This window comes from Eumetopias jubatus, unplaced genomic scaffold (assembly GCF_037043125.1).
Source record: "Eumetopias jubatus isolate StellerSeaLion01/CBP00866 unplaced genomic scaffold, mEumJub1_p1.0 scaffold_12, whole genome shotgun sequence".
NCBI lineage: Eukaryota > Metazoa > Chordata > Mammalia > Carnivora > Otariidae > Eumetopias > Eumetopias jubatus.
The window spans coordinates 54,141,432-54,168,076 of NW_028274818.1; the positions used below are offsets into that span (position 1 = coordinate 54,141,432).

The 26,645-nt window shown below is 38.8% G+C and overlaps 1 protein-coding gene across 5 annotated transcripts in view; it reads right to left on the minus strand.

Annotated features, from left to right (window-relative positions):
• Positions 1 to 14,503, minus strand: part of SUCO (SUN domain containing ossification factor) — an 89,932-nt gene extending 75,429 nt beyond the window's left edge. For 3 of the 5 annotated variants that reach the window (XM_028123027.1, XM_028123028.1, XM_028123029.1), the window contains exon 1: positions 14,138 to 14,289. In XM_028123027.1, coding sequence (XP_027978828.1) covers positions 14,138 to 14,199 — 62 coding nt within the window. In that variant the 5' untranslated portion in view covers positions 14,200 to 14,289. Of the gene's footprint in view, positions 1 to 14,137 lie in introns of all 5 variants that reach the window. The other 2 variants (XM_088017021.1, XM_088017022.1) reach the window with 2 other exon arrangements.
• Between the last annotated feature and the right edge of the window lie 12,142 nt (positions 14,504 to 26,645).

Here is a 26,645-nt window from a genome sequence, read left to right on the forward strand (position 1 = left end):
CCTTGCCAGATAATTAAATTTATTACAAAACCATTCTAACTAGACTACAGTACTGGGATAGCAAAAGACAAGCAAATGGAACAGAATACACCCAAATGCATTTATTAACATATAGTCTCTCATTAGAAGCAGCTACGCACAAAGTGCTGCTCAATGAATAAATGATATTATGAGGCTTTCCTGAGGGCATCTCCCACATCATTAACTACTTAAAATTCATTTTAATGATGACTCTAATAACTAAAGCAATTAAAAATAAGTGTTAAATGAAAAGAAGTAGAAAGAATGAGATTAATAGCATTATACAATTTATGTAAAATTTTATAACATATAAGCAAAACAAGACTATTTGGGAAGAAAACACATCAAATAAATACATGCAGCCTGACTAGAAAGGCTCAAACATACTCTGGGGTAACTGCCTAAAATGGGAAAAAGAATGACACTGAAGACAGAAGATAAAAGAATAATCATGTAAAATGGAGTGAAAAAGGGGACCCATGCAGAACTCTGCATCGAGTATGAGCAATGCAATCGTAAGCACCTGATGTCTTGGGGAAAAAAAAAAGTTATGTTTTTATTTTTTTATTCAGACTTTTAGAAGAAAATCTTAATCTAATTTTTACAAATAAAGAAGCTAAAGCTCAGAAATTAACTGGCCTAAAGTCATTCAATTTGTGACGGCAAGCCTAGATTATCTCTCTCCAAAGCCTATGATCTTTCTGTATTGCTATACTTCATATTTAATATTCTCTGGTCAACTGATCTGTTCACTCAAGAATTGATGGTATTAGTCAAGGCTAGTTATAGCATAACAAAAATATAAGAACTATCACAAAAGAAGAATAACATTTACCTCAGATTTAGATAGTGGCAACAACAATAGAAATAATGAAGTTTTGTAACATAGTGGCTAGGACATGGAACTTCAGAGTCAAGATTCCCAAGTCCTCCATTTATAAGTTGTATGTTCTTGGGTAAATTACAAAACCTGCATGCCTCAATATCGATACTCTAAAATGGAGTTACTTCGGGGCACATGGGTGGCTTGGTCAGTTAAGCTTCTGACCCTTGATTTTGGCTCAGGTCATGATCTCAAATGGAGCCTGGCATCCAGCTTCGCACTGAGGGTAGAGCCTGCCTGAGATTCTCTCTCCCTCTGCCCCCCCCCCCCGGCTCATGAACCCACCATGCACACTCATTCACTTGCTTGCTCTCTCTCTCTCAAATAAATAAAATGGAGTTATTATGAGGAAAATAAAATGATGCATGCACTGTGCTTAGTCTGACATAAAATATGCACTCAAATGTTAACTACTGTTACCAGCTATTGTCCTTTCTACCTTCTTTTACTTATCAAATTCCAAATTAGCATATATTTATAGTCTCAATTTCTTCACCTTCTACTTAGCCCTCAGCCTGCTGAATTCTAATTTCTGCCCTCATTAAACTACTGAAATCAGTATGGTAGTAGCAGGATTTACCTTTTTTGATTTCTCTGCTGTGTGTGGCACCTCTGACTACTGCTTCCACTTGAAACCCTCTTCTCCTTTGGTTTGTCAAATTACACAATTCTGTTTCCCATCTCTCTCAGAGTCTTCTGAGTCTCCTTTGATATGCAGCTTCTGTGGACTGCAGCAGATTAAATTTCAGTGCTTCCAGGGTTCTGCTCTCAGTCTTCCTTGTATACCTCATTTAAAAGTTGAATCTCCCCCACTTCATGTTCCAAGATATCTCTAAAACAACTAAATCCAAACTTGAACACAAAAATCTTCCTTTTCCAAATCTCCGCTTCCTATATCCTTGCTCTCATCATGTGATACTCTTATCCACCCAGTCCTCAAGTTAGAAACCTGAAAAACATCTATACTACTCCTTTTCCTTCATCCTCCCTCCACTATTTACAGTTTACTTTACCTCAAATTTCTGTAACCCATTTTTCCATCCTGTTATGATTGCCTTAGCTCAAGCCCTCATCTCTTACTTACAGCAACCTCCTAACAGAGTTCCCTAATTCCTATCTTACCACCTCTGCAAATCAACCCTTCACACTGCCAAGAACCTAACTATAATTGTCAGAATTACTGTTCTCCTTCTTAGAACCTTTTATCAACTCTCCATGACAAAATTCAAGCTTCCTTACATATTTTAAAATATCTAAAATTTTCTTCTATTGCCCTAAGTCTTCAGTTTCATATTTTCTGCCACTCCCTGCCTCCCACTTCATGCTTCAGTAATACAGAACTACTTGTAGTTGCTCCCTAAACACATACTATGCTGTCTCATGCTTCCAAGCCTCTGGCTCATGCTTCTCCATCTTCCAAGACTATTCTGACCCTGCTCCCACTCCTCACCATCCAAAACCTGACTAAATTCTTATTCTTTTTTCTGGGGGCAGAAACATGTTAGGGACTAGGACACATTCCTGATTTCCACAATCTGGGGTTTGGCCACAACCCTTTGGCATATCTGAGCACTTACTACAACGCTGAACTGAAATTAATTGTTTATATTTCTGTTCCTCACACAACACTGAGCACCTCTACGGCAAAGAACTTACTGCCCTGTTCTTAGCATGGTGATCTACTGAGCTCTTCCTTTGACTATGGATTGGAACAGCTTGGATAAGAACTTAGGAAAGGGAGAGAGCCCAATAATCACGGAATTTATGGTAAAAGAAAGAACAGAACTGGGCAATGAAGAATTGCTTCTTAACCAGAAGTACAAATCTAATCCATAGTATGGAAACATAGCGTCAGCCATTCAATTACAGCAGTGTGGTTAAAGTGATGCCCTGCCTACCTCCCCCTTCACAAACAAACAAAAAAGGCCATCCAGGAAAGATACCTATGAAACATAAAGGTAGGAAAGTAGAAATTAACTTTCAGGTAAGAGTGAAAATTATGCTCTTTTGGACATTATTGTCCAGAAATTTGAAAAAATTGTAAGAAATTCTATGAAGTACACGGAGATTTGTAGGAAATGGGTATAATAGAAGCCACTTTGATCAAAATCCAAAAAAGACCAAAAGATCACTGGGCCTCCAGTGCTTTCACTTCATAAGCCCTCTACTTTCTTTAATCACAATGTATTAAAAAACAGATATTCTTCTTTATCTATTATCAGCTTGGGGGCTCCTTTAAGGTTGCTTCTCTCTGCGAGGTCTACCTGCTGATCCATCAGAAGAGGTCACACTGTGCTCATTTCCCTCCCCAGTTTTTCTTCTTTTCGGCTGCCACAGCAGTCTCCAATCAAATCACATGGAATTGCAGAGCTTAGCTGAAGAAAACTGAATTCTAGTGTCTGCTTCTAATCAAACCTTTGAATTTTGAAAGTTCTGATCTTTAATTTTCAGTCTGATGTAGGACTGGTCTTGTATTCTCTTAGCTTAACTATTCCATGTATCAAAATCTATTAGAGGATTGTTTCACTAAATTTGCCTAGAATTTCAAGGATCCAGCATAGGGTAGCACTTATTAAACAATATGGTATGTTCTGTTTTTACATCTTAATACACCATTAGAAATTCAGCCAATACAATTGTTCTCAAAGCTGCTGAAGATAAACATATACTAAACTTACTTGATAATGACATAGTTTAAGAAACTGCATCAGGTGTATTTAGCCTATAAAACCCAAGTCACAATACCTCGTGACCTTAATTTTCAACTCAAAACTACAAAGATGGTCCCCAAATAAATTACTAACAGGCTAACAGGTTATTCATGCTATAACAGAAAGCCTATCTAAGAAGAGTGAAAAATAAAGCTAGAAAAGTAGGTTTGGGCCAGACTTCAGGCCTTTAAGGTGAGCATTTACATTTTTACTCTTCAGGATGACAGGAGTCTTTGAAAGATGTTTCAGCAAGAGACTGACATAATCAAAATTGTGCGTTAGTAAGATAAATCATGGCATTGTATAGAATGGGCTGAAGCATATAAGGGTGAGATTACTCTAGCCTCTTCTATCTCTCTGGCTGCCAAACAAATGTGTAAGAACTCATGCCTACCAGCTCTTCAAGTATCTTCTCTTTCCACTCCCATAAGCTTTTACCAATTACTTCCCTCTTTTGAAAACAAGGCCCTTTTCTCAGCCTTATCTGAGACATTTTAAATTGCTGCCACTCAAATGACCTCCTTAAACCTCTTCCCATCTTTCATTTCAAACCACTCTCCTTCCTTCAGAGCTTTACTTTGCTTGGCATCTTTCTTTATTCTAAGTATCTGCAGAAGCTCCACATTCAAACTTCTGTTTCAAAAATGATCCCTGCTATGAGGACAACTCCAGCCCAATTCTTAAATGCACTGAAGTCTGCATTTAAAAAAAAAAATTTAAGATTTTATTTATTTGACAGAGAGAGAGAAGAGAGAGCGAGAGAGAGAGTGAGCACAATGGGGAAGCAGCAGACTTCCAGCTGAGCAGGGAGCCTGATACAGGACTGGATCCCAGGAACCTGGGATCATGACCTGAGCCGAAGGCAGACACTTAACCGACTGAGTCACCCAGTCTGACTGAAAATTAAAGGTCAGAAGTCTGCATTTTTAAGTGCCTATATAATGTCTCCACTTGGATCATTCCACTTGGATCATTCCACTCATCTCAACAGCTTCTCCGATTCAAATCCTCTGCAACTCTTCCATTTCTTTTTGAACCAATGTCCAATTCTTCTAGTTGCCTCAGTTAAAAACAATTAACTTTTCTTCTCTCTTTCAACTTTATTGCACAGGTTTGTAACTTTAGATCCTAGCATTTATTCTCTCAACCAGTACACTCCAAGAAAGCAGCTAACTTTGTTTTATCTACCAGATTCCTATATAGAACGAACCACACAGAAGCCTCAGTAAATATCTCTCAACACTGACATGGATGACAGAAAGGGAGTTCTGAAGAACAAGAGCTTGTTAGAGGCAAACTAAAACCAAGTTCTCGGGGCGCCTGGTTGGCTCAGTCGTTAAGCGTCTGCCTTCAGCTCAGGTCATGATCCCAGGGTCCTGGGATCAGGCCCCGCATCAGGCTCCCTGCTCAGCGGGAAGCCTGCTTCTCCCTCTTCCACTCCCCCTGCTTGTGTTCCCTCTCTCGCTGTCTCTCGATCTCTCTCTCTCTCTCTCTCTCTCTGTGTCAAATAAATAAATAAAATCTTTATAAATAAATAAATAAATAAAACCAAGTTCTCTTCTGAATCCTAGACCAATGCTATTTCTACTATATTGTACTGTCAACGGCTGATCTATGTCCAAACCAGATCATTTACTTCCTCAAAACTTTGCTCAGTGCACCCTCTCTTCATTTTTACTACCAAATACTTGTTATGATAAATGTCAATTATTTCAACTGCCTTTTTTTTTTTAAGTATTTATCCCTCCAAGTCTCTCTCTCCTGAAATATTTCTAGCACAATGATGTTAAAATAACATTCTTGGAACACCACTTCTCTTGCTGGATCTTTACTGTCTAATTCCTTGGGTTAGCTTGTAAAACCCATTACAATTCCCAAAATACAGCTTTTAGTTTCTATGCAAGCTTGTCTGCTTACTATCACTCCCACCTATATCAAGTACACTATCTCTTTTATTCTCTTTCTCCTTGACAATTAAGTACTATCTACCCACTACAGACAGACAGATACACACACACATACACCCCACACTAGGAAAAGACCATTATTCATATTAGCAGCACTAGTACATCTTATTTCAGTTCATGAAACATCTACATTCCAAAGAAGCAAAGTTTATAAGCCACACATCATTTTCTCTTAAACTTAAGTCAGGTCTTTCCTGACAACTCCAGGCCTAATTTTTCCCTTCTTTAAGCACCTGCTGAACAATTCAGCTTTTTGTATTGTTCATCAATGTTCAAACCAGGTATCTTAGAATGCTAAATGTACAAAAAAAAAAAAAAAAATTCAGAATTAATCTAATCTAGTAGTAATGACTGGAATGAACAAGAATATCCCAAGCCTACTGAGACTGAATCCCCAAGGTAAGAATGCTAGGCATGTGTATTTTTTTAAAGCTTCATGAATAATTCTAATGGTCATTCCTAGTTGAGGCAATCCAGTCTGCCCATTTTCAGATAAGAAAACTGACACACAAAGAAAAGGTAAAGAAACTTGCCTAAGGCCATCTATCAGACTACTGGCCGTATAGAGTAGTGATAAAAACACAGGCTCACCAGATGTCCATTGACAGATGAATGGATAAGGAGGATGTACACAATGGAATATTACTCAGCCATCAAAAAGAATGAAATCTTGCCATTTGCAATGACATGGATGGAACTAGGGGGTATTATGCTAAGTGAAGTCAGTCAAAGAAAGACAAATACCGTATAATTTCACTCATATGTGGAATTTAACAAAACAGATGAACATAGGGGAAGGGAAGGAAAAATAAAATTAAGATAAAAACACAGAGGGAGGCAAACCATATGAGACTCTTAACTATAGGAAACAAACTGAGGGTTGCTGGAGGGGAGTGGGTGGGGAGATGGGGTAAATGGATGATGGGCATTAAGGAGGGCACCTGATATAATGAGCACTGGGTGTTACATGCAACTGATGAATCACTAAATTCTACCCCTGAAATTAATAATACACTATATGTTAACTAAATTGAATTTAAATAAAAAATAAGAACAAAACACAGGCTCAGACTCAGCCTACTTAGGCTTTGGCTCATTGCTTACTAGCTGTGAGGACTTGGGCAAGTAGGTTAACTTTTTTGTGCCTCTCTTTTTTTCATCTTTAAAATGGCGTGGCTCTCATAAGAGTTGTAAAGAGAATAAAATAAGTTGGTGGACATGAAACACTGAGAATATAAATAAGCACCCAATAAAGGCTCACTATTAATATTGCAAAAAAAGGGTTATAACCAAGCTCTGAGTTAGTTTTATACCCTTTCCACTACCCTAGTATGTATGTGTATTTGGACAACCAGCTTGTATACTCCAGAGGACAGAGCTCAAGTCTCCTGCTTCTTCAGTATTCCCCACCACAACAAATACATTGTTGGTAACTAAATAACATTTTGAATGAATTTTATGGATTCCTGTTTCTGAACCCTGACACCTCTGCCCTCCTAATTATATCAAAGCACCCAGAGGAAATAAAAAGAAATCTTATAACATTGCTTACTATGAGCACAGCATTGTTTTAAGCACTTCACATATTTTCTCCTGTTAGATTACAAATACTCTATAACAAGAAATACAAAATTAGCTCAGTACCTACAAGCCACAAAACATTTTCTAACAAAGCTAGGTGTTACTTCTACGTAAAATATAAAACAATTTTAACTAGTGATTCATCACAAAAATAAAGTCCTAAAATAAAATCAAGCTTTCAAAAAAATCTGCATTTATGAAATAAGTTTATCCCAAGGGATTAACATCCTTATACTGCAAATACTTGAAAACAATTTCTCATATCCTTGCAACATGTACAATTTTATTTTTTGACTCTACTTTAAAATATGGCCTTAAAAGCAAATCAACATACAATTGGCACTAAAGTACAATCTGCAACATGTACATATTATGCTTCAAATAAAGTTCCATTTATGTATAAACTACTAAAGTATTTCATACATATGTTTCTACTTGAAGATGGCTTGAAAGAATAATAAAGCACTTAAATTTTTTATAAATTTTTCTCTTCCCTTTCATTACAAGCCCTAGAATGTCAGCTATATATATTGACCTATTTCTCTATTCATACAGTTGAAAAAAGTGAAAGAATAATTTCGGAGTTCATGAACAATAGAAAAATGAAATAACCGATGTCCAAAGGTATGTTTAGGTGTTAGTATCTTTTGTTTTTTTTCATTACCAGCCAACCCAACTCCTGCCTCCATTCTGATATATCCTCAAATGTTTAATAATCTAAAGAGGTTATTATAAAACACATCCAACTCTTTTAAAAACAATTCAAAGGATATTATAAATAAGTAATTTGCCACTTTTTTATTGAACACAAGTGTTGGAGTTTTACACAAAGATGTTGTACCTCCCTGTCATACCTTCTTTCAGACCTTTTCCTACTTAATAACTCAACACCTCTTTTATGTACCATACACTTTCTTTGGAATGTATATCCCAGGACAAAGATAAACTTTTCTTCCCAAAGTTTTTCACGTCAAGTTCCAGAAGAAAGACTTTTTTAAAAAAAAATTGAGATACAACTGGCATATTATGTTTATTTCAGGCGTACAAAATAGTAATTCAATATTTGTATATATTGTGGTATGTTCAGTACATCCATCACCACAGCTATAATTTTTTTTCTTGTAATAATTTTTAAGATCTGCTCTTAGCAACTTGAAGATATACAACACAGTATCATTACCTAGAGTCACCATGCTAAAAACTGCATGCCCAGGACAAGAAAGACTATTAAAAAAAAAAAGTCATCAAATGATTTAAAGAAGAGGGATTACTTTATTATTTTATTTTGAATATTTATTTTATTCAGAAAAGAGATTTGTGGTCTTAAAAAAAAATTACAGAAACACAACAAAGAAAATCATTTCTCCAGACAAAAGACAGAGTTAGGATTTTCAAGGATATTTCCAATTATCTTAAAAATGATAAAACTGCTTATATATTTTTCTTGTTTCTTATATTTCTGCTCACTTAGGCATACTGACAAATGAGCAAGAAACCAGCAAAATTATCAAAGAAAAAGCAACATAAGGGCTATAGAAATAAAATCACAAACCAAGAAATATTACCTCTGAGGTCAATGAAAACTAGGTAACATACTCAGAGAAATTACTACTAAGGACAAAACAGCAAAGAAAACCGATCCACCTTGATTTAGATATCTATCAAGTATCTCCAGTGTGACTGCCACTTTAGGGCTTCCAGCCTCCAAAGCCTATCCCTTCCAATCCACTCTATCCTCACAGTGATCTAATTAAAAGATCAATCTGACCTCATGCTCTTGCTTAAACTACTGCCCTGGCTCATACTCTCAGCCAGGCTAAAAAATCAGAGTTCATTTGCATAATTATCAAGTCCCTTCAAAACCTGGCTCTAGCCTCCCTTCCCATCTCTCCCCACATATACTCTAGGAATCTTGGCCTCTACCTGAAACAAAATTCTTCCACTTTGAACTATCCATCCTGCAAACCATTTATACAGATGAGTACTGAGACTCATAGAAATAACTTGTCCAAGGACATACAGCTAGTGATAGCCATATCTAGAATACAAATTCTACCCTTAGTGTTCCTAAAGATCTTTGTAATTATTTTTTTGTGATTATTATACTTGTCAAATGTATGAGAATTGTTTAAATGTCAGGTTTTTCTCATTAGCTCTAAATATGAGCTTCTCCAAGATGATCCTATTGGGTGCAAGAATATTTTTTTTTTAGTCTTAAAGAAATAAACCACTCTGATAAGGGATGATGATTAATGAGGGGGCTATACAAAGGTGGGGACAGAGTATATAGGAAATCTCCATAACTTCCACTCAATTTCAATCTTGCTGTAAACATAAAACGGCTCTATAAAAGTCTTTTTTTAATTAATTAAGCTTTACTAAGTTTAATATAAGAATTTATACTTGTTCTGAAGCTCAGCTGGTCACACATCAATAACCCCAGGGACTATGTAGTCAGAAACCTGTGGGAAAATGTGGAAGTTCCACAAAATGGTGTTTACTTCCAGCACATTGTGAGGCACTGGCATTTGTGTGTGCCCAATTAAGTAGACTTAGGGATTATATTACTTAGTTTTAACTAAACTGACTCTCACAACATGGAGAAGTAGCTTTGAAAAAATTCCTGCAAAGACTGCAAACATAGTACCTACACAAGCACGAGTCAACAAGAAAACTGCAGGGCTATTCATCAATCACATCATGATGTAAAATAATCTAGTGGGTCAACCACAAAGCTCTCACCAGAAATTATTATTTGAGAGCAAAAAAAAGTACTATTAATAGAAAGTATTAGACTGTTCATTTTTCTCATCTTTTTTAAACATCTCTGTATTATTATACTATTATACTAATATCATATTGGCACATGCACATAACTTATAAACAACTGAGCACATATTAAAAGGTGCATACACATGGTTTTACTGACTGAGGGGGGACACAATCAAAAAATTTTGATTATCCACTGCTTAAAGCACAGACCAAATCTTTTTCCTCTTTAGGATGATGCTCAATCTTCCCAGTTTGCCAGGACTGAGTGGAGTATATTAGGCTGCATGATGCCTTCCAGAGATGTCCGAGTCCTAATCCCTGAATATGTTACATGTTAAAACAGTCTTTGCAGATGTGATTAAATGAGGGATTTTGAGATGGGGCTATAATCCTGGATTGTCTTGGTGGGCCCAATGTAATCACAAAAGTGCTTGTAAGAAAGAAGCAGGAGGATCAGTCATTTAGTCGATGTGAAGACTGAAGCTAGAGGTTAGAATGATGTGAGGAAGGAGTCACAGACCGCACACAGGTAGCCCTAGAAGCTGAAAAGGTCAAGAAACAGATTCTTTACCTCAGAGACTCAAGGAGCCAGCTCTGTTGACATCCTGACTTTAGCCCAATTAAGACTTATTTTGGACTTCTGACCCCAGAACTGTAAGATAATAAATGTATGCTGCCACTAAAGTTTTGGCAACTTGTTAGCAGCAGCAGTAAGAAATAATCCCCAGGGGATTCCTGGGACATGGGACTTTCACTGACAAAACCAGGATAAGCTGGTCACCCGATTTTTAGGTTTTCAATGCCCATAACAACATATGATACATAATAAGCAGGAGAAAAATCCTTGTTGAATAATTTTATGATGAAATATATAGATTATATACCCTATTTATATTTTGTGAAATATAAAGATAATATACCCTTACTATTTTATAAAGACCTGTCATATGTATTATCTCATTTCATTCTCCTAACAACCCAATGAGGTGTGAATCAATTAGTTTTCCTACTTTCAGGATACAAGAATTAAGATTCAAAGAAATTACATACCATGTCCAAGGACACATACCTAGTAAGTGATGAAGCCACATCTAGAATACAGGCCTTCCGACCTTTGACAACAGTCAGGATCCTCTGCCACGGATCAGGCTGCCTAGATTCAAATCCAAGCTCCTAAACTTAATAGCTGCTTAACCTTGACAAATTATTTAATTTAACTACTTCTTTAACTATAAAATGCACAATAAGGTTAACAATAATACTTACCTCATAGGGTTATGAAGATTGAATGTACTAAAATATGTAAAATACACACCACAAGCTAGATACAGAGACAGAGGACAATATTAATTATTATTACTCTGTGCTGCAGCTACAGTATGTTTATGCCTAAAATACTCTGTACTACTTGATAAAGATCACATAAAATATGTAAAAGTAAAAAGTAGCAACTAGAATGACTAATAAGATGGAAGAATGGGTTTTGTGTGAAAGCAATCTAAGGTTAGGACTCTAGGCTGAAAAGACAAACGGAGAGAGGAGACATAATCAAGATCTATAGAAGTGTGAGAGTATAAAAAAGGGGATAAAAAAAATCTCAGTAATACCGGTAGGAGGGAAGAGAACCTTAGAAACTACACAACTGTAGTATGAACACACAGCATTCATAAATTACAAAATGATACAGCTTAAAAAAGAAATGGATCACAAAATTTGGGGACAATTTATAAACGTCAAAGAAGACAAAAATGGCTACTAAAAGGAGCTTAACTACTCTTCTGTAAACATCTAACCTTATAATGGTTTAACATACCCATTATTGGTAAAGGGAGAATGGAGATGTTGGGAAATAACATACAGACCAGACTATAACAAGGATTAGACCTCCAGTTGAATAACTGCAGTAATTTCAGTATTTCAATTCCCCAAGGAAGAGTGTCTCAAAGACATTAACATACCCTCTGCCAATCACTACCATGTACCACTCCTCTTCTCCAATCTCATCATCACCCTTCCAAGAAAATCTCAAACCTAAATATCTTTTTCTCAATGCCCTTTAGTGGCTTCAATAAAGAATAATTAAAATGTCCCTAAATTTGGCAGTCCAAACCAATCCCAAAATATACTAATCCAATTATTTAAGCCGAAGTTTCTTAAACTTTTCACTCCTTACTTAAACCCTCAACATCCATTCTTCACTGTGAGTCAACAAACTTTACAAAACTTTATGACTACTACTTTCAGTACTAGGTTGACTGATTTTTTTTCCTAACAGGTCGTGATCTTCTCACTATTACTAATGAATAAAGCTGAAAAACCATATTTAAGTTAGCCTAAGCAAAAGACAGCCAGAAGTTACACAGAGTAATAGAAGCATGGTTAATTTAAATTCACAAGTGATTTTAGGAAACACATCGTAATGTTTGATTTCACCTCCACCATCTACTTAAAATTAAAAAAAAAAATGTTTAAGGGTACAAATTTTCAACCAATAGATAACTAAGTCCTGGAGTGCTACGGAGTATAGTGCATACAGATAATGATATTGTATGACAATCACTAAACTTCCTATAAAAGACTAGGTTTTAATTATTCCAACCACAAAAAAGAAATGATAATTATGTGACATGATAAAAGTGATAACTATCACTACAATGGCAATCATATTACAATATATAAATATATCAAACCAAGATGTTATACATCTTAAATTTACACAATACCACAATGACATTTACACAATGTCAAATATATTTCAATTAAAAAAAACAGAGATACTGGTACATTTTAAATTTGAATGAAAAGTGTAACCTCTGCCCTATGAGCCATTTCAGAAAGGCTGGTGAAGAATAACATAATCTAAAGTTGGGCAAGATCAAAGAGAAAGAAGAAAGAAATGATATGTATCCTGTAAATTACCAAGCAGCCCCCAGGAAAAGGTGAAAATGAACACAAGGTTTTGGTATCTCACCTACAAATTTAAATTTAAAATGGGGTGAGTGGACTCATCTCCTGCATGCACTTCTTTGTACCCAACATGATACTAAAAAGTAGAAAGGGTGACAGCGGTCCTAGTAAAAGAGTTTGGAATTAAAGTCAAAAGGCCAAATATCTTGTTCTCCAAAACTTCTATCAATCTTCCAATTAAAATTCCTCAGCTAGGCAAGTGTTCTCCTTTTCCTCTCATTTATTATTTTATGTGAGCAACAACTCCACAACTTCAGTATCTTTGGAATCTGTTAAGCACAGAAAAAATGAACACATTGTTGGTGTTTTCGGAAATATACAAGAGACTTAGTTATCTAGACTTTAATGAAGAGCAAATAGCTTTGACTAAAGAAGCATCTTTTCAGTCAGCTCAGGTCACACATCTCTAAAGAAATTCCCTAGGAGGGAAAAAATGGCTTTTCCCAGTATAATGACACCAATCCTTTTACTGACAAGGTCTCTTTGCGCCTCAAAGATACCCAAATGTGCCAGGGATCAACAGAAACTCCATAAACTTTATGAACAAAGCATTCTTCCCGCCTTCAAAATACAGGACTTATGCTCCCATTACTAAGGGACATTATTCAAGCCACACCACCTGAACCTACTGTACACACTACACCTAAGACACTCTACTAAAACAACGGCTTTTCATCATCTACCCCTTGAAAAAGTGCTTCATAACGCCCCCCAAAGTTTCCAAGAACAGCAACCCCAAGTGTACTCGAGGCCAAAGACAGTAAGACATGCCCAGAACTACTGCTTGTACATTACTCTCACCCTCGTGACAATCACGTTTTTTAAAATCGCACCTCTGGAACACATCACATCCGACACTCTTTCTACCCTTATCACACTATGAAAGCGAGTGGCTGGCAGTAAACCCGAGCAACTTACCTAGCATTTATCTGAGAACTACCCCAACACCCCACCGACCCCAGGGGGCAAAGTAACTGAGTACAAAGCCACTCAGGTGGTCCCTTCCACTCAGGCACCTTTCCCTCCCACTCAGTCTCTGTAAATGCCAAAACACACCATGGAAACCGCAGAGAACGCAGCCAGGCCAGTCAGCGGGACAGCGCGAAGTAATCGGTGTGTCGCTCCGTAAAGGCCTGGGAGATCCGCACCCTGAAAGCCAAGATGATCTGGGGGTGTGACCTAGGCTGCTCCCTTCTCCCCTCTTGGGAAACTCCCGTATTGTCGCGGCGACTCACCAGACCAGGGAGCACAGAGACAGGCAGGAGACCAGGGCCAAGGCCCGGCGGTACTTCTTCATCTTCTCCTCCTTCTTCCCCCTGCCAGAAGGCGGCACATCCTCCCGGCAGCAGCCACTGCCGAGGCCAAGATGGAGGAGCTGGAGCAGGAGCGAGAGGATGGGACCGAGAGTCCCAAGGGCTGCGGCGCTGGGGGAGCGGCTCCTCAGCGGCTCGCTTACTGGCCACCCTCTCCGAGGGGCCCACGGCGACGCCGACAGGGGCGTTTCACAGGAAGACTCCGGGGACTGCCGCTGCTGCCGCAGCCGCTGGCTCGTTCGCGCCCGCCTCCTCCAGCCGCCGCCGCCGCCACAGCCGTCCCATATCGCCCCCGCCCGCCCCGGCTCTCCCTCCGTGCTGCGGGCGACCAACGGCCGCGACGTACTCCTCTCTCAACAGCCAATCGCCGGCGGGGCCGCGCCACCTCACACAGCGCTGAGCTGGAAGAAGACGCGTCACCCACGTCCCGCGGCGCTCGCGCCCCCACCAGGCTCCGCGCGGGCCACGCCCCCTCCGACGTCTCAGGCGGAGGAGCGGGGAGGACGCAAAGCGCGAGAGCCGGTGTTGTCGCCGCCCTGCCCACCTCAAAGTTCGCCGGGTCAGTGGCTCATGCTCAGGAAGTGAGAGAGGAGCCCCATGACCCTCAGCGGTCTTCTTTGCAATGGCCCGCCCCCTCGCCCAGGGCGTGCCGGGTCCGCGCAAGGCCCCTTGGGAGTTGTAGTTTGTTCTCCGGAACGCTCCTTTCCCTTTCCCTATACCTCCTAGAATCACAGTTTTGATGGGAGAGGTCTATCGTTTCGCTTCACACCGCCAGAATGACCAGCTTTGGAATTTTTATATTCAGTTCTCCACTTTTGAGCACAGTTCGTGGGATGGATGGCCTAGAATGACGGTGGGGGAAGAAAAGCTATAACTAATAAAATTTAAAAGGTGTTTTCCCGGTGTCGATGGGCCCGGCCCATCGAGTTAGGTGCTGATTGGTAAGCGGAAAGGGGTGTGCCAAGATTTCCTCTCACCTGATTGGTTGGAGCGGAAAGTCTCTCGCTGCTTCTCCATAGTCTCGGGGAGATTTTCAGCGCCCCTGATTCCTGTGTTGGGGTTGCCGGGTTTGGTCTGCATTCTAATGGATTCGTGCTTAGGGTGCACAGCAAAGGGGGAGGAAAGGAAAACTTGGGTCCCGTTGAGGGAGCCTCAAGTCCTGGAGTTCACCGAAAGCGAGGAAGGCGGTCACGTACACACGCCTATTGCTACTGTGTGGAGCAAAAAAGTGGTTCTCAATCTTTAGTAACCAGCGGTGTGCCCACTCTAGATTTTTATGCCACTGGGGTCCCTAAAGATCTCTCGGAAGCGGTTTCTGCCTGAAATTCCAAAGTGCTTCACCGCTTTTCTTCCCAAGCCCCTCTTGCAGCTCTCTTAGATGGTCGAGAGTATAGAGGAAGAGGCATTAGCTTCTGTTCAGAGAAGAGGTTTGGCCTCTGCCTCTGGTGATATATTCGTTTCAGACCCTGACACTAAGTCTCTACCGAGTGATGCTTCTTTTATTAGATAAGAAATATAAAAGTATAACTCAGTGGTTTCCTTTTTTTCTGTCTTGACTGTCGGGAGACTCAAAACTCTCTTCCCCAGAAAGCAGCCGGACAAATGGGGGAATAGAGGCTCCAATTGTCTGTGCTGTGGAACATGGGATAATGTTTAGTGGAAAAAAAAAATGTTTGAAGCATGTTAGAGCATAGGTCACGTATTGCCCATGTGGCCGTAGGGGAAAAAATAAAACACCCTAGTAAAATTCTTAAATTTGAGACAAAATTTCCTTATGAACTTTTAAAGTTGAATTGATTGGTAATTGTATTCCCAGGGACCTGAATGATTTGACCCATTCTAAGAGGCTTGATATAAGTCAACTGGATATATTTTTAAAATTCTGTAAATGATGATATGGAAACTAATTTTTCTGGCAATAATTAGGTAACAGTTCCAATGATCTGCTGATACCACTCTTAGTATATAACAATAAAATCCTTTCATCTCTATTTATCCTCGCAGTAGGCAAGCATTTGTCCTACTCAAGAGCAGTAGCAAATGATTGATACAAAAGTTAAAAAGAAGATAGGGACAATAGAAAGATGGGGATTATTTGACATTCTTGACCATGTTGAAGCACACTTTTTTTCCTTTCATTCTAGGAATTACTTTATTCAGGATAAGGAACGCCCAGTGCTCCATTCAATATGTGCCCTCTTTAATACCCATCACCAGGCTAACCAGCTCCCCTGGTGATCCTCAGTAGATTATAGCCAAGGAAGTCTGATTAGAATACATGCTTATCTCAAGGCTGGCAAGTTACCAAGCACCTTTTCTATTCCCTATCTTTCTCACTCCAAACCACAAGCCCACCCACTACTTTTCCACAAGTCCCTGTAATGATCTTCTGAAATATACAACTGGTAGACAGAAGTTTTCTTTCTTTCTCTTTTACTTTCTCTCTCTTTTTCTTTCTCTCTCTCTTTTTCTTTCTTTCTGTCTTTCTCTCTTCTTTTGTTTCTTCCTTCTTTCTGACTTTTTTCTACCATTGGGTTTTATTGATACCCCTGTGGCAAGGTTGTCATTCACCTATTCAATCATTAGCTTTCACTATTTCAATCAATAAATATCCTTTTTTCTTTCTGTTAGCTTCATTTCCATAGTTTCATGTTAAGCTTTAGTCTTCAGTCCTCTGAGCTTTTTCATTTTTCCATGGGTACTTCATAATTTCAGTTCATAACTATACTTTGACTCCCAGGTCTATAGCCCAACCTCTCTTCAAGCAGTTGCTTGACACAACATTTAGATATTCTACCATCACTTCAAATCTTCCCTGAATATAATAGGACTCATCTTCCCCCTAAATTAGCTTCCTTGCCTGACTTTCTATTTGTGTTAGTTCTTACTTGTTTTAAGACTTCAGACAGTGAGAATAAGAGAAGTTCCATGGAGTTGACCTTTGAAAAAATGGATGTTTTTCTACATGCTTGTTAAACATAAGGGAGGGAAGTTTGTTATAACTCAATAGGTAAATATAACAAGAAAATTAGTTTGAATTACAAAATAAATGTAGTATAGATAAATGCAACCATATTTAAAGTATAACATATGCCAAAGAATGGCAAGAAAGAATATAGAAAATCTTTAAGACATGGGCTAAGAAACTACCATCCACCACCTCTTCACTATACCACAGTGGTTCTCAGCCAGGGGCAATTTTTCCCCTTGGGGGAAAAAAATGACAATATTTGGAGATATTTTTGGTTGTTACAGCTAAGGAAGTGCCACGTTTAGTGGGTAGAAACTAGGGATGCTACATCCTACAATGCACAAGACAAAAAATAATTTTGCCTGGAAAGTCAAAAGTACAAAGCTTGAGGAAACTCTGCTATAACAGAATCTCCTAACTCAATAAAACCTATAAACCTATAAATCACTGACCACACATTTGCACTGCAGAACCTAGGATTATTCTGGAAGTCACCAAGGACTAAATTGCCTGATGAACATGAGTTCTTCATTCCTAAATGTTGTCCAGAAACTCTGGACAGGTCAAGTCCCTGCCCTGATAAAGATCAGATACCTGGGTGGCTCCGTCAGTTAAGCATCTGCCTTCGGCTCAGGTCATGATTCCAGGGATCGAGTGTTGTTGCGTTGGGCTCCTTGCTCAGCTGGGAGCTTGCTTCTCCCTCTGCCTGCTGCTCCCCCTGCTTGTGCATGCTCTCTCTCTCTCTCTCTGACAAATAAATAAATAAAATCTTTAAAAAGAAAAAAAATATTAGATACTCAGCTGATAGTGAGAAAGAACCTGCAGATCTCAGAAAAGGAGCCAACTCCTCTGGCCACCTCATCTCTTTGTCTTTTTTCACATGTAAATCATATTCAAGAAGCCCCAGAGGGGGGGGGAAAAATATTTGTCTGATTTAAGTTGGTGGTATTTGATAAGCAAGCCTTGACATATTTTGAATTAATCAAAATGTTATCTGCCTCTTTCAGTGCTGAGATTCTATGTATCTTTAAGAGGAACAGCTGAGACTCAATGATATCAGATGTTTCCAAGGTAAAAGCCAGTTAGGACAAAAGTTCCCTTGAAATATTTGTGAAAGAAAGGTCAAGGAATTGAGAAAGACAAATAGACAATAAAGGGGAGTAACCAGATGAAAAGAAGGATGAATGTGGCAATGAGCACTTAAGATGTTAACTACATGCACATATAGTACAAACAGAGCTTGCTTCCTATTTGTCCCCACTCCATTTGTTGTTGCTTCTTTGAGTGTGTGTAACTATATGCACAAAATAGCTTAAACCTGTTTTATTTATTATCCTTATCTATAGGGATCCTAAACTACAGTGTCAAATCTACCTTAACAGAGCACTGATAATATGGCCACTTCAGGAGGTAAAGGTAGAACTTGGTGATACGAAAATAAACTTCTTCTCTAGGACAGCCTGAGAACTCAGTCCCTTAACATATAGAATCAAAACCTGCAGTGTTCGCTTGTTCACTTCTTTTTATACTGCAAGCAACAAAGTATAACATTTCCCTTTAAAAAATGTTCTACTTTATGATCCCAAATTTAATCTTCTATCATATATGTCTATTTTGAGGATACATGAGTTTAATAAGCTATTAATGGAATCAGCCAGAGGAAGGATAACTCAGGAAGTGGGTGATAGGAAGAAATTAAAGATGGTCTCTAGGACAGAGTGTGGTCATTACATGAATAGGAAAGTCAGGAGTTGCAGGTTTGCCGGCAAGTTTTGGTTGGAGGTATAGTATTGAATTTGAGGATCTGGTACAAGTATCTAGCAAGCATTTACAAAGACAAGATTCCAAATAGGAAGAGAAAAGCAGCAACTGAAGACAACATGTTAGGTTTTCTAACTGCTGTGCCCTTCAGTACCTGCTGAATCGTGGTCTCAAATGAAGCTTCCTAAAACATTACCTATATCATATCCTTGTTTTGATGGAAAAATCTCCAAAAGGACTTAAATCCTTGTTGAATAAAGTCTTGCCTCCTTGGGCTGGCATTTGAAGCTTTCCATAATCCAACCCAGCTGAGGTTTCAAGACTTAGTCCCCACTATTTCCTTTCATGACTCAACCTCCTCACCAAACTATACTGCTTGCCATCTCCTGAAACACCTGCATTCTCTGTCCTCATGATGTTCTGTCTCTCCCCACAGTGTATGAATTCCTTATGCAAGATGTCATGTTTTGTATATATAAAACCCAATGGATTGTTTTTTTATTACAGGGGCCCAAGAAGTACATTTTAACTTAGCTATTACTTCATGTGTCTACTCATACCGAATTACAATCTGCCCTATAATTTAAATTCCTGGGAGTAGCAAGCCCCTAGGACAGGAAGGTTTTATGCAATTAACTAACCCCTGCCAACTATCTCTTCCACTACAAATAGCCAAATTAGTTTTTTTAGCATAACACTGTTTGACTTTAGCTAGAATTTTTCAGATTTAAATTACTCCTGAATAACCTGGAGAAATAATGTGTTCAACAAATATTTGTTGAGCCTTTCTTATATGAAAGGCACTGCAGCAATAATTTGCCTCCAGGAAACTCACAGCATCTTAGCAGGTTTCTTAACCTTCTTCAAGCAGACTGTACCCCTTTGGTGATCTGATGCTGCCCATTGATCCTTTCTCAGAATATTTATAAAGGTATAAAATAAAATAATAGATTACAAAGGAAACCAACTATAGTGAAACACAATCAACTATAGTGAAATACAATCATCAAAATATTACAAAGTAAATTTGTGATATAGTAACATATGTATTTTTTTAATGCTTTAAATAACAAGACTTAGCAGCAGGTCAGGTAACTTCAATAATTCCAAAGCACTGATGAGTATAAAAGATATTTCAAGAATCCTATATGTATAATGTGATATGAAAATATCTGAGTTTTTATTAGTGACAAAGTTATATTGTTAATACTGTTAAGATTAGTTATCTTATATTCATAAGAGGTAATTTTAAATTTCAGTAAAAGGTTGGTGAAAATAAAGATGTAATTATTTTTCCACCCAAGTTCATGGAGCAATGAGTTGTATACATGGATCACAAGGTTAAGAAGCACTGCACTAGGGCAATGTTTTTTTAAATATTGGTTTATTTATTTGAGAGAGAGAGAATGAGTGGGGTGTGTGGGGGAGGAGCAGAGGGAGAGAGAAAGAGAGAGAATCCTCAAGCAGACCCCCTTGAGCACAGAGCCCACTCTGGGGCTCAATTCCAGGACCCTGGGATCATGACCTGAGCCAAAATCCCGAGTTGGCTCTTGAAACGACAGAGCCACCCAGGCACCCCCCCAGGACAACGTTTTTTAAATCGTGGGTCACAGTTCATTAGAGAGTAAAGAAATCAATGTTTTAGGTAGTCCATCAGTACCTTTTAAAAAGTAAAAGATTATAATTTAAAAAATATCAGAGTGTTTCTCAGTAAGGGGAAGAATTTTTCAGGTACTCTTGTTTCAGTGACATATATGTGTGTGTACACGCATGCCTGTGTATATAATATAATATAAATTGTGGGTGTCACACAGTTTTAGAGGAAAAGAAAATTCCTTTTTTTTCTTCTGAGGAAATTATCAGGGGAGACTTCAAGGAGAAGGCAGATTTGAGGTGGACCTTAACAGATGACTAGGATTTTCACAGAAATGTGAGGAGAAGTTATTTCAGGTATAAAGAACAATAAATCCTAGAGTCTAACTAAAAACTACCTTAACAATCATATGCTTTCTATTTTTGGTCTGCTTGACACTTACTTGGTATTCTATGTATGAAATAAACAGTGATGGTGAGCTCTAATCAAATAGAATAAATATATGTTTATTAAACTCATATAAAACACCTCACTTTAAGTCATGTGATGATTTTAAAGAGCAGTCAAGGCATTGAAGAACATTAAAATAACAAAATGTGGTGCAAGTACAAAGTGATCGAAGAGAGTTCAAGATAATTAACTTGGATAGAGATAATGCAAGTGAACATATACCATTACTTCTACTTACAAAACCCCATAAGACAACAGGAAAGGGTTTGCAGATAAAGCCACAAGAATGGGGCAAGCAGATGAAGGGACTAGAACACAGCTTTGAAGTTGGAAAGCAGGTAGAAAATGACTTCCTAAAGTAACCATTTGCTCATCTTCCAAGGACAGTCCCGGTTTACCCCTATTAACAGTGCTGGCATAATTAATAATAGTATCAACTTTTACTTCCTTTTTTTTTTTAAAGGTGTATTTATTTGAGAGAGAGAGAGAGACAGTGGGAGAGAGAGAATTTTACTTTCAAATGTGTTCTTGTTTGAAAAATAAATAATATAACCATCCTCAACACAGCAGACATGAGAAAACTAAATCCTAATTTAGCAATAGGAAATGGCAAAAAATGACCCAGTTTGTGATACAGAATCCTCAAACAGCTCATTCAGGAAATGACACCAAGTACTCCTGGAAGTGACGTTAAAGGTATACTTGTTTGGTGGTGGTGATAGTGGGGAAGGGGTTGCAAATTAAGAAATAGAGACCTTCCTCTACTCTACATGGCTAGATAACTACTCCTCTCCTACCTCTAGCAAAAGACTGGATTTATTATCAGGAGAGGATTGATTGGGGATCAATCCCCCGGATCAAGGAACACCTAGCATAATTTAAGGCAGGAATACCTGCAAAAAAAATAAGAATATGTGGTTGGGGAAATTTGAATAAGGACTGATCATTAAATGATAAATTATTGTTATTTTTATTAGCTATAATAATGCCATTGCAGTTATATAGAAAATGGAAATTTATGCTGAAATATTTGAGTGAAATGTCATGATAACAGCATCTTACCTTCAAAGGTTCAGAGAGAGGGGGAGAGCAAGAAGAAATGTGGCCAACTGTTAGCCATTGTCAAATCTAGGTGGAGGAGATACGTGGTCATTGTACTATCCCTTCAACTTTTCTATATTTTTTAAAAATTGTATAATAGCAATTTGAGGATGGAATGAACACACACTTGATTCTGAGACCCCAGCCCTTTTCCAGTACTGGCAGCCAGTCTCTCCCTCTCCAGGCAGAAGATTGGAAGAGTCTTCTCTGGAGAATGTGATTATTCTAAGAGGGACCTAAAAGATACCGACACCTGAGTTTTCTCAACCAATTCACGCCATGGAAAGATCATAGTCAAGTCCAGCCATGTGCTCAGAGTATCCAATAAGCTTTTTAGTGCCCCGCTCTTAAAAGGAACAGACAACTAATGATTACCAGCCAAAAAGAAAATGATTACAAGCTGAAAAAAAAGAAATCTAAAACAAACACAGAAATATAAACTTGGAGTAGAAGAAAAATAATATGCAGTGAGAAGAAACCTTAAAAAAAGAAATTCTATGGCTAAAATTAACAAGTCAGGAAACGACAGATGTTGGCGGGGAAAGGGGAACAGTCCTACACTGTTGGTGAGAATGCAAGCTGATGCAACCCCTCTGGAAAACAGTATGGAGGTTCCTCAAACAGTTGAAAATAGAGCTACCATATGATCCAGCAATTACACTACTGGGTATTTACCACAAAGATACCAATGTAGGGATCTGAAGGGGTACATGCACCCCGATGTTTATAGCAGCAATGTCCACAAAATAGCCAAACTGTGGAAAGAGCCAAGATGTCCATCGACAGATGAATGGATAAAGAAGAGGTGGTATATATACACAATGGAATATTATGCAGCCATCAAAAGGAATGAGATCTTGCCATTTGCAATGACGTGGATGCAACTGGAGGGTGTTATGCTGAGTGAAATAAGTCAATCAGAGAAAGACATGTATCATATGACCTCACTGATATGAGAAATTCTTAATCTCAGGAAATAAACTGAGGGTTGCTGGAGTGGTTGGGGGTTGGGAGGGATGGGGTGGCTGGGTGATAGACATTGGGGAGGGTATGTGCTATGGTGAGCGCTGTGAATTGTGCAAGACTGTTGAATCACAGATCTGTACCTCTGAAACAAATAATGCAATATATGTTAAGAAAAAAGAAAAAGAAGAAGATAGCAGGAGGGGAAGAATGAAGGGGAGTAAATCAGAGGGGGAGACGAACCATGAGAGACGATGGACTCTGAAAAACAAACTGAGGGTTCTAGAGGGGAGGAGGTGGGGGGATGGGTTAGCCTGGTGATGGGTATTAAAGAAGGCACGTTCTGCGTGGAGCACTGGGTGTTATGCACAATGAATCATGGAACACTATATCAAAAACTAATGATGTAATATATGGTGAGTAACATAACAATAAAAAAGTAAAAAAAAAAATGATTGAGTTGGCATAAATAAAATTGAAAGAACAACAACAACAAAAATCTAACATTGCCAGACACTGCCACCATAAGATAGGAACAGGAGACTATAAAAAAGGAACCAGTCAAAAACAACAACAACAACAAAGTTCTTTTATAAAGATGTGAAAACAAATAAAAAAAACTCAAGAGAAAAACTGGAAGATAAAATTAAAGAAATTGCCCAGAAAGTAGGCAAAAAGGCAAAGGACTAATGAAGGAGGTCCAGGGTAGCTATAATAGAAGAGTGAAGGCATAAAAACTTCAAGACATTTTCCTAGAGTTTCCAAACTGAAAGTGCCCTAGTACACAGGATAAAAATGATCAACACTGGGGCGCCTGGGTGGCTCAGTTGGTTAAGTGTCTGCCTTCGCAGATCGGGTCATGATCTCAGGATCCTGGGATCCAGCCCCACCTCGGGTTCCCTGCTCAGCAGGGAGTCTCCTTCTTCCCTCTCCCTCTGCCCCTCCCCCCGCTTGTGCGTTTTCTCTCTCTCTCTGTCTCTCTCTCTCACACACACACACACACACACACTCTGTCTCTCAAATAAATAAATAAAATCTTTAAAAAAAATGATCAACCCTGAGGCACATCTTTGTTAAATTTGAGAATATTGGAGGCAAAAAGGAGATCACAGAAGTTTTAAAGATAGGGGAGAAACAGACTATGCCCAAAGAACAGCAATGAGAATAGTTTAGGACTTCTCTACATTTAGACAGGAAGTTGAAAGGCAGTGGAGCAATGTCTTCAAAATCCTGAAAGAAAGTCATTTCCAACCAAGAATTCTATGTTCAACGAAGCCATCAATATTAGGGGAATAAAGCCATTTGGAGATAGGAAAGATCTCAAGAAGGTTAACAGCTATGCACCATATCTCATGACAGGAGATTTTGCTCTACTGAAACAAGATAGGAAACTGAAAGAGAAGACACTTGATACAGGAGACATGAAATCCAACCCAGAAGAAAAAGGTGAGGGGGATCCCCATGTGATAGTGAAGGAAGAACCCAGCACGGCTGCTGAGTACCCCGAGTAGGAAGCAGCCACTGAGGATTAGAGCAGATCAGAAGGCAGTTGGATAGACCTTTTCAGGAAGATGGCATCGATAGAACATCTACTGCATCTGAGAGATTTGTGAGGAAATTTGGACAATTGTGGAAAGACAGCTGATTAGCGAAAATCATTTAGAGGGCGCCTGGGTGGCTCAGTCGGTTAAGCGACTGCCTTCGGCTCAGGTCACGATCCTGGAGTCCCGGGATCAAGTCCCGCATCGGGCTCCCTGCTCGGCGGGGAGTCTGCTTCTCCCTCTGACCCTCCTCCCTTTCGTGCTCTCTCTCTCTCAAATAAATAAATAAAATCTTTAAAAAAATAAAGGAAAATCATTTAGAAAACTAAAACAAAACCAAACAATTTAGAAAACAGAGCTATGCAGGACAGATTCATCTATGAATAGTGTTTGCATGATCTCAATAACGATCAAAACTAATGTAACCAAAATTCTGATATAACTACATCAGAAGGATGGGAGGATTGGAAGGATTACCAGGTCTCTGGTAGTTGTTAACCGTCAGGGAAAAGGAGAAAGAGCAAAATCCTCAGCTTCCATGGCAGAGCGTGAATCAGTATTGCCTAAAACTTGGAAAAGCCAAAACAAAGAATAATAACACATGCAATTTCGGGCATGCAGGTAAACAGTGTAACAATTGACTCTAAGAGGGGAAAGCAGTGGGATTTTCTGAACAGAGAGAAGGAGGAGGAGGACAGCAGGGAATCGCTATTTTTCCTAACTTTGTCTGAACTGTCCGACTCTCTTGTGCGTAGGTAACTTTGAACTTTAAAATAAAAAAAACATCGGATGCTTTATCATAATGTTGGTGACTTGTGGCAAAATAAGTTCATATTTTAAATGTTTTAATATTTTCTCCTTTCTGTTCCTCTATACTGAATATATGGCACAAAGGACACAGTCTATTGGGATGTGTCCATTTTCCAATTGTTCCGTTCTGTCACGAGACTTGAAAATCGGAAGAGAATGCAAGGAGATAATAAAATGAGGAGGTGTAGGGCGAATGGACACTTTACTAAGGATTATTTGTCTCTGAGAATCCGAAAGTGTTCCTAGAACTCTCTTTGCTGCCCCTGCCTTCAAAACCATCTAGTCAGGTTTATAATCTTTCCCTTGCCTGATATGTTCTCCTTCCCTCTGTTATTTGCATCTATTTTAAAACCATATTTCTAGTGGTTCTACAAAGTGAAGCAATTATGGACAATTGAGGAACACTTACTTTATCTCAGTTATGCAGTCATTATCCTGTTTTGAGGCCTGAATCATGAAAATCATTATATGGATCGAGTAATTTTCCCTCTTTGTGTTGCACAGGGAGATCATGTGATATTAAAGTGTATCAGTCTGGAAATCGTTAAAGAATCCACATGACCCGACATTCAGGTAAACTGGTATCCAAGAGCCTTTGTGTTTCCTTCCAATGTGCACCTCTCTGTTCCTTACACTGAATTCACTCAAACAACTTAGTTGAGCTCACTAGGAAAGTCCGTTCCCTAGGAAAGCATTAAACATGAATCATTTCACATCACAAATAATTAAGGAAGGGTAACAGTGATGCTTCTAGGGGAGGCTGAGAAACTGTTGAGAATATGGAGTATAGACACGTTTTGTAGGCGAGCTCCAAAGCCACTTTCTCCATGAAGTCTTTTCCCATTGCCCAACCCTCTGCAAGCCCTCAGCTTTGTGAACTTCCCGAGCCTGGATGATTACCTTTTTGCTTGCACCACAGTTAGTGTGTCCTTCCCTGGAGGGACGGGAAGTGTATCTTATTTCATCTCTGTGTCCTCCACAGCATTTGGCATTATTCTCAGCACAAAGGAGCTATTCAATCAAGTGTAACTGTGAGGGTGATCATGACGGTGATGGCGAAGATTCATGAAATGCGATATTTAAATGTCTCGAGCATCTTCTACACAGAGGTCGAGGTTTATGTGCATTCTTTCATTTAACACTAAAACAGACCAAAGAACCCCAAGTCTAGGGGGGAGCAGCACAATCCTCATTATATAATGTGTGAGATGGGATATGAAAATCTGACTTGTTTGGAAT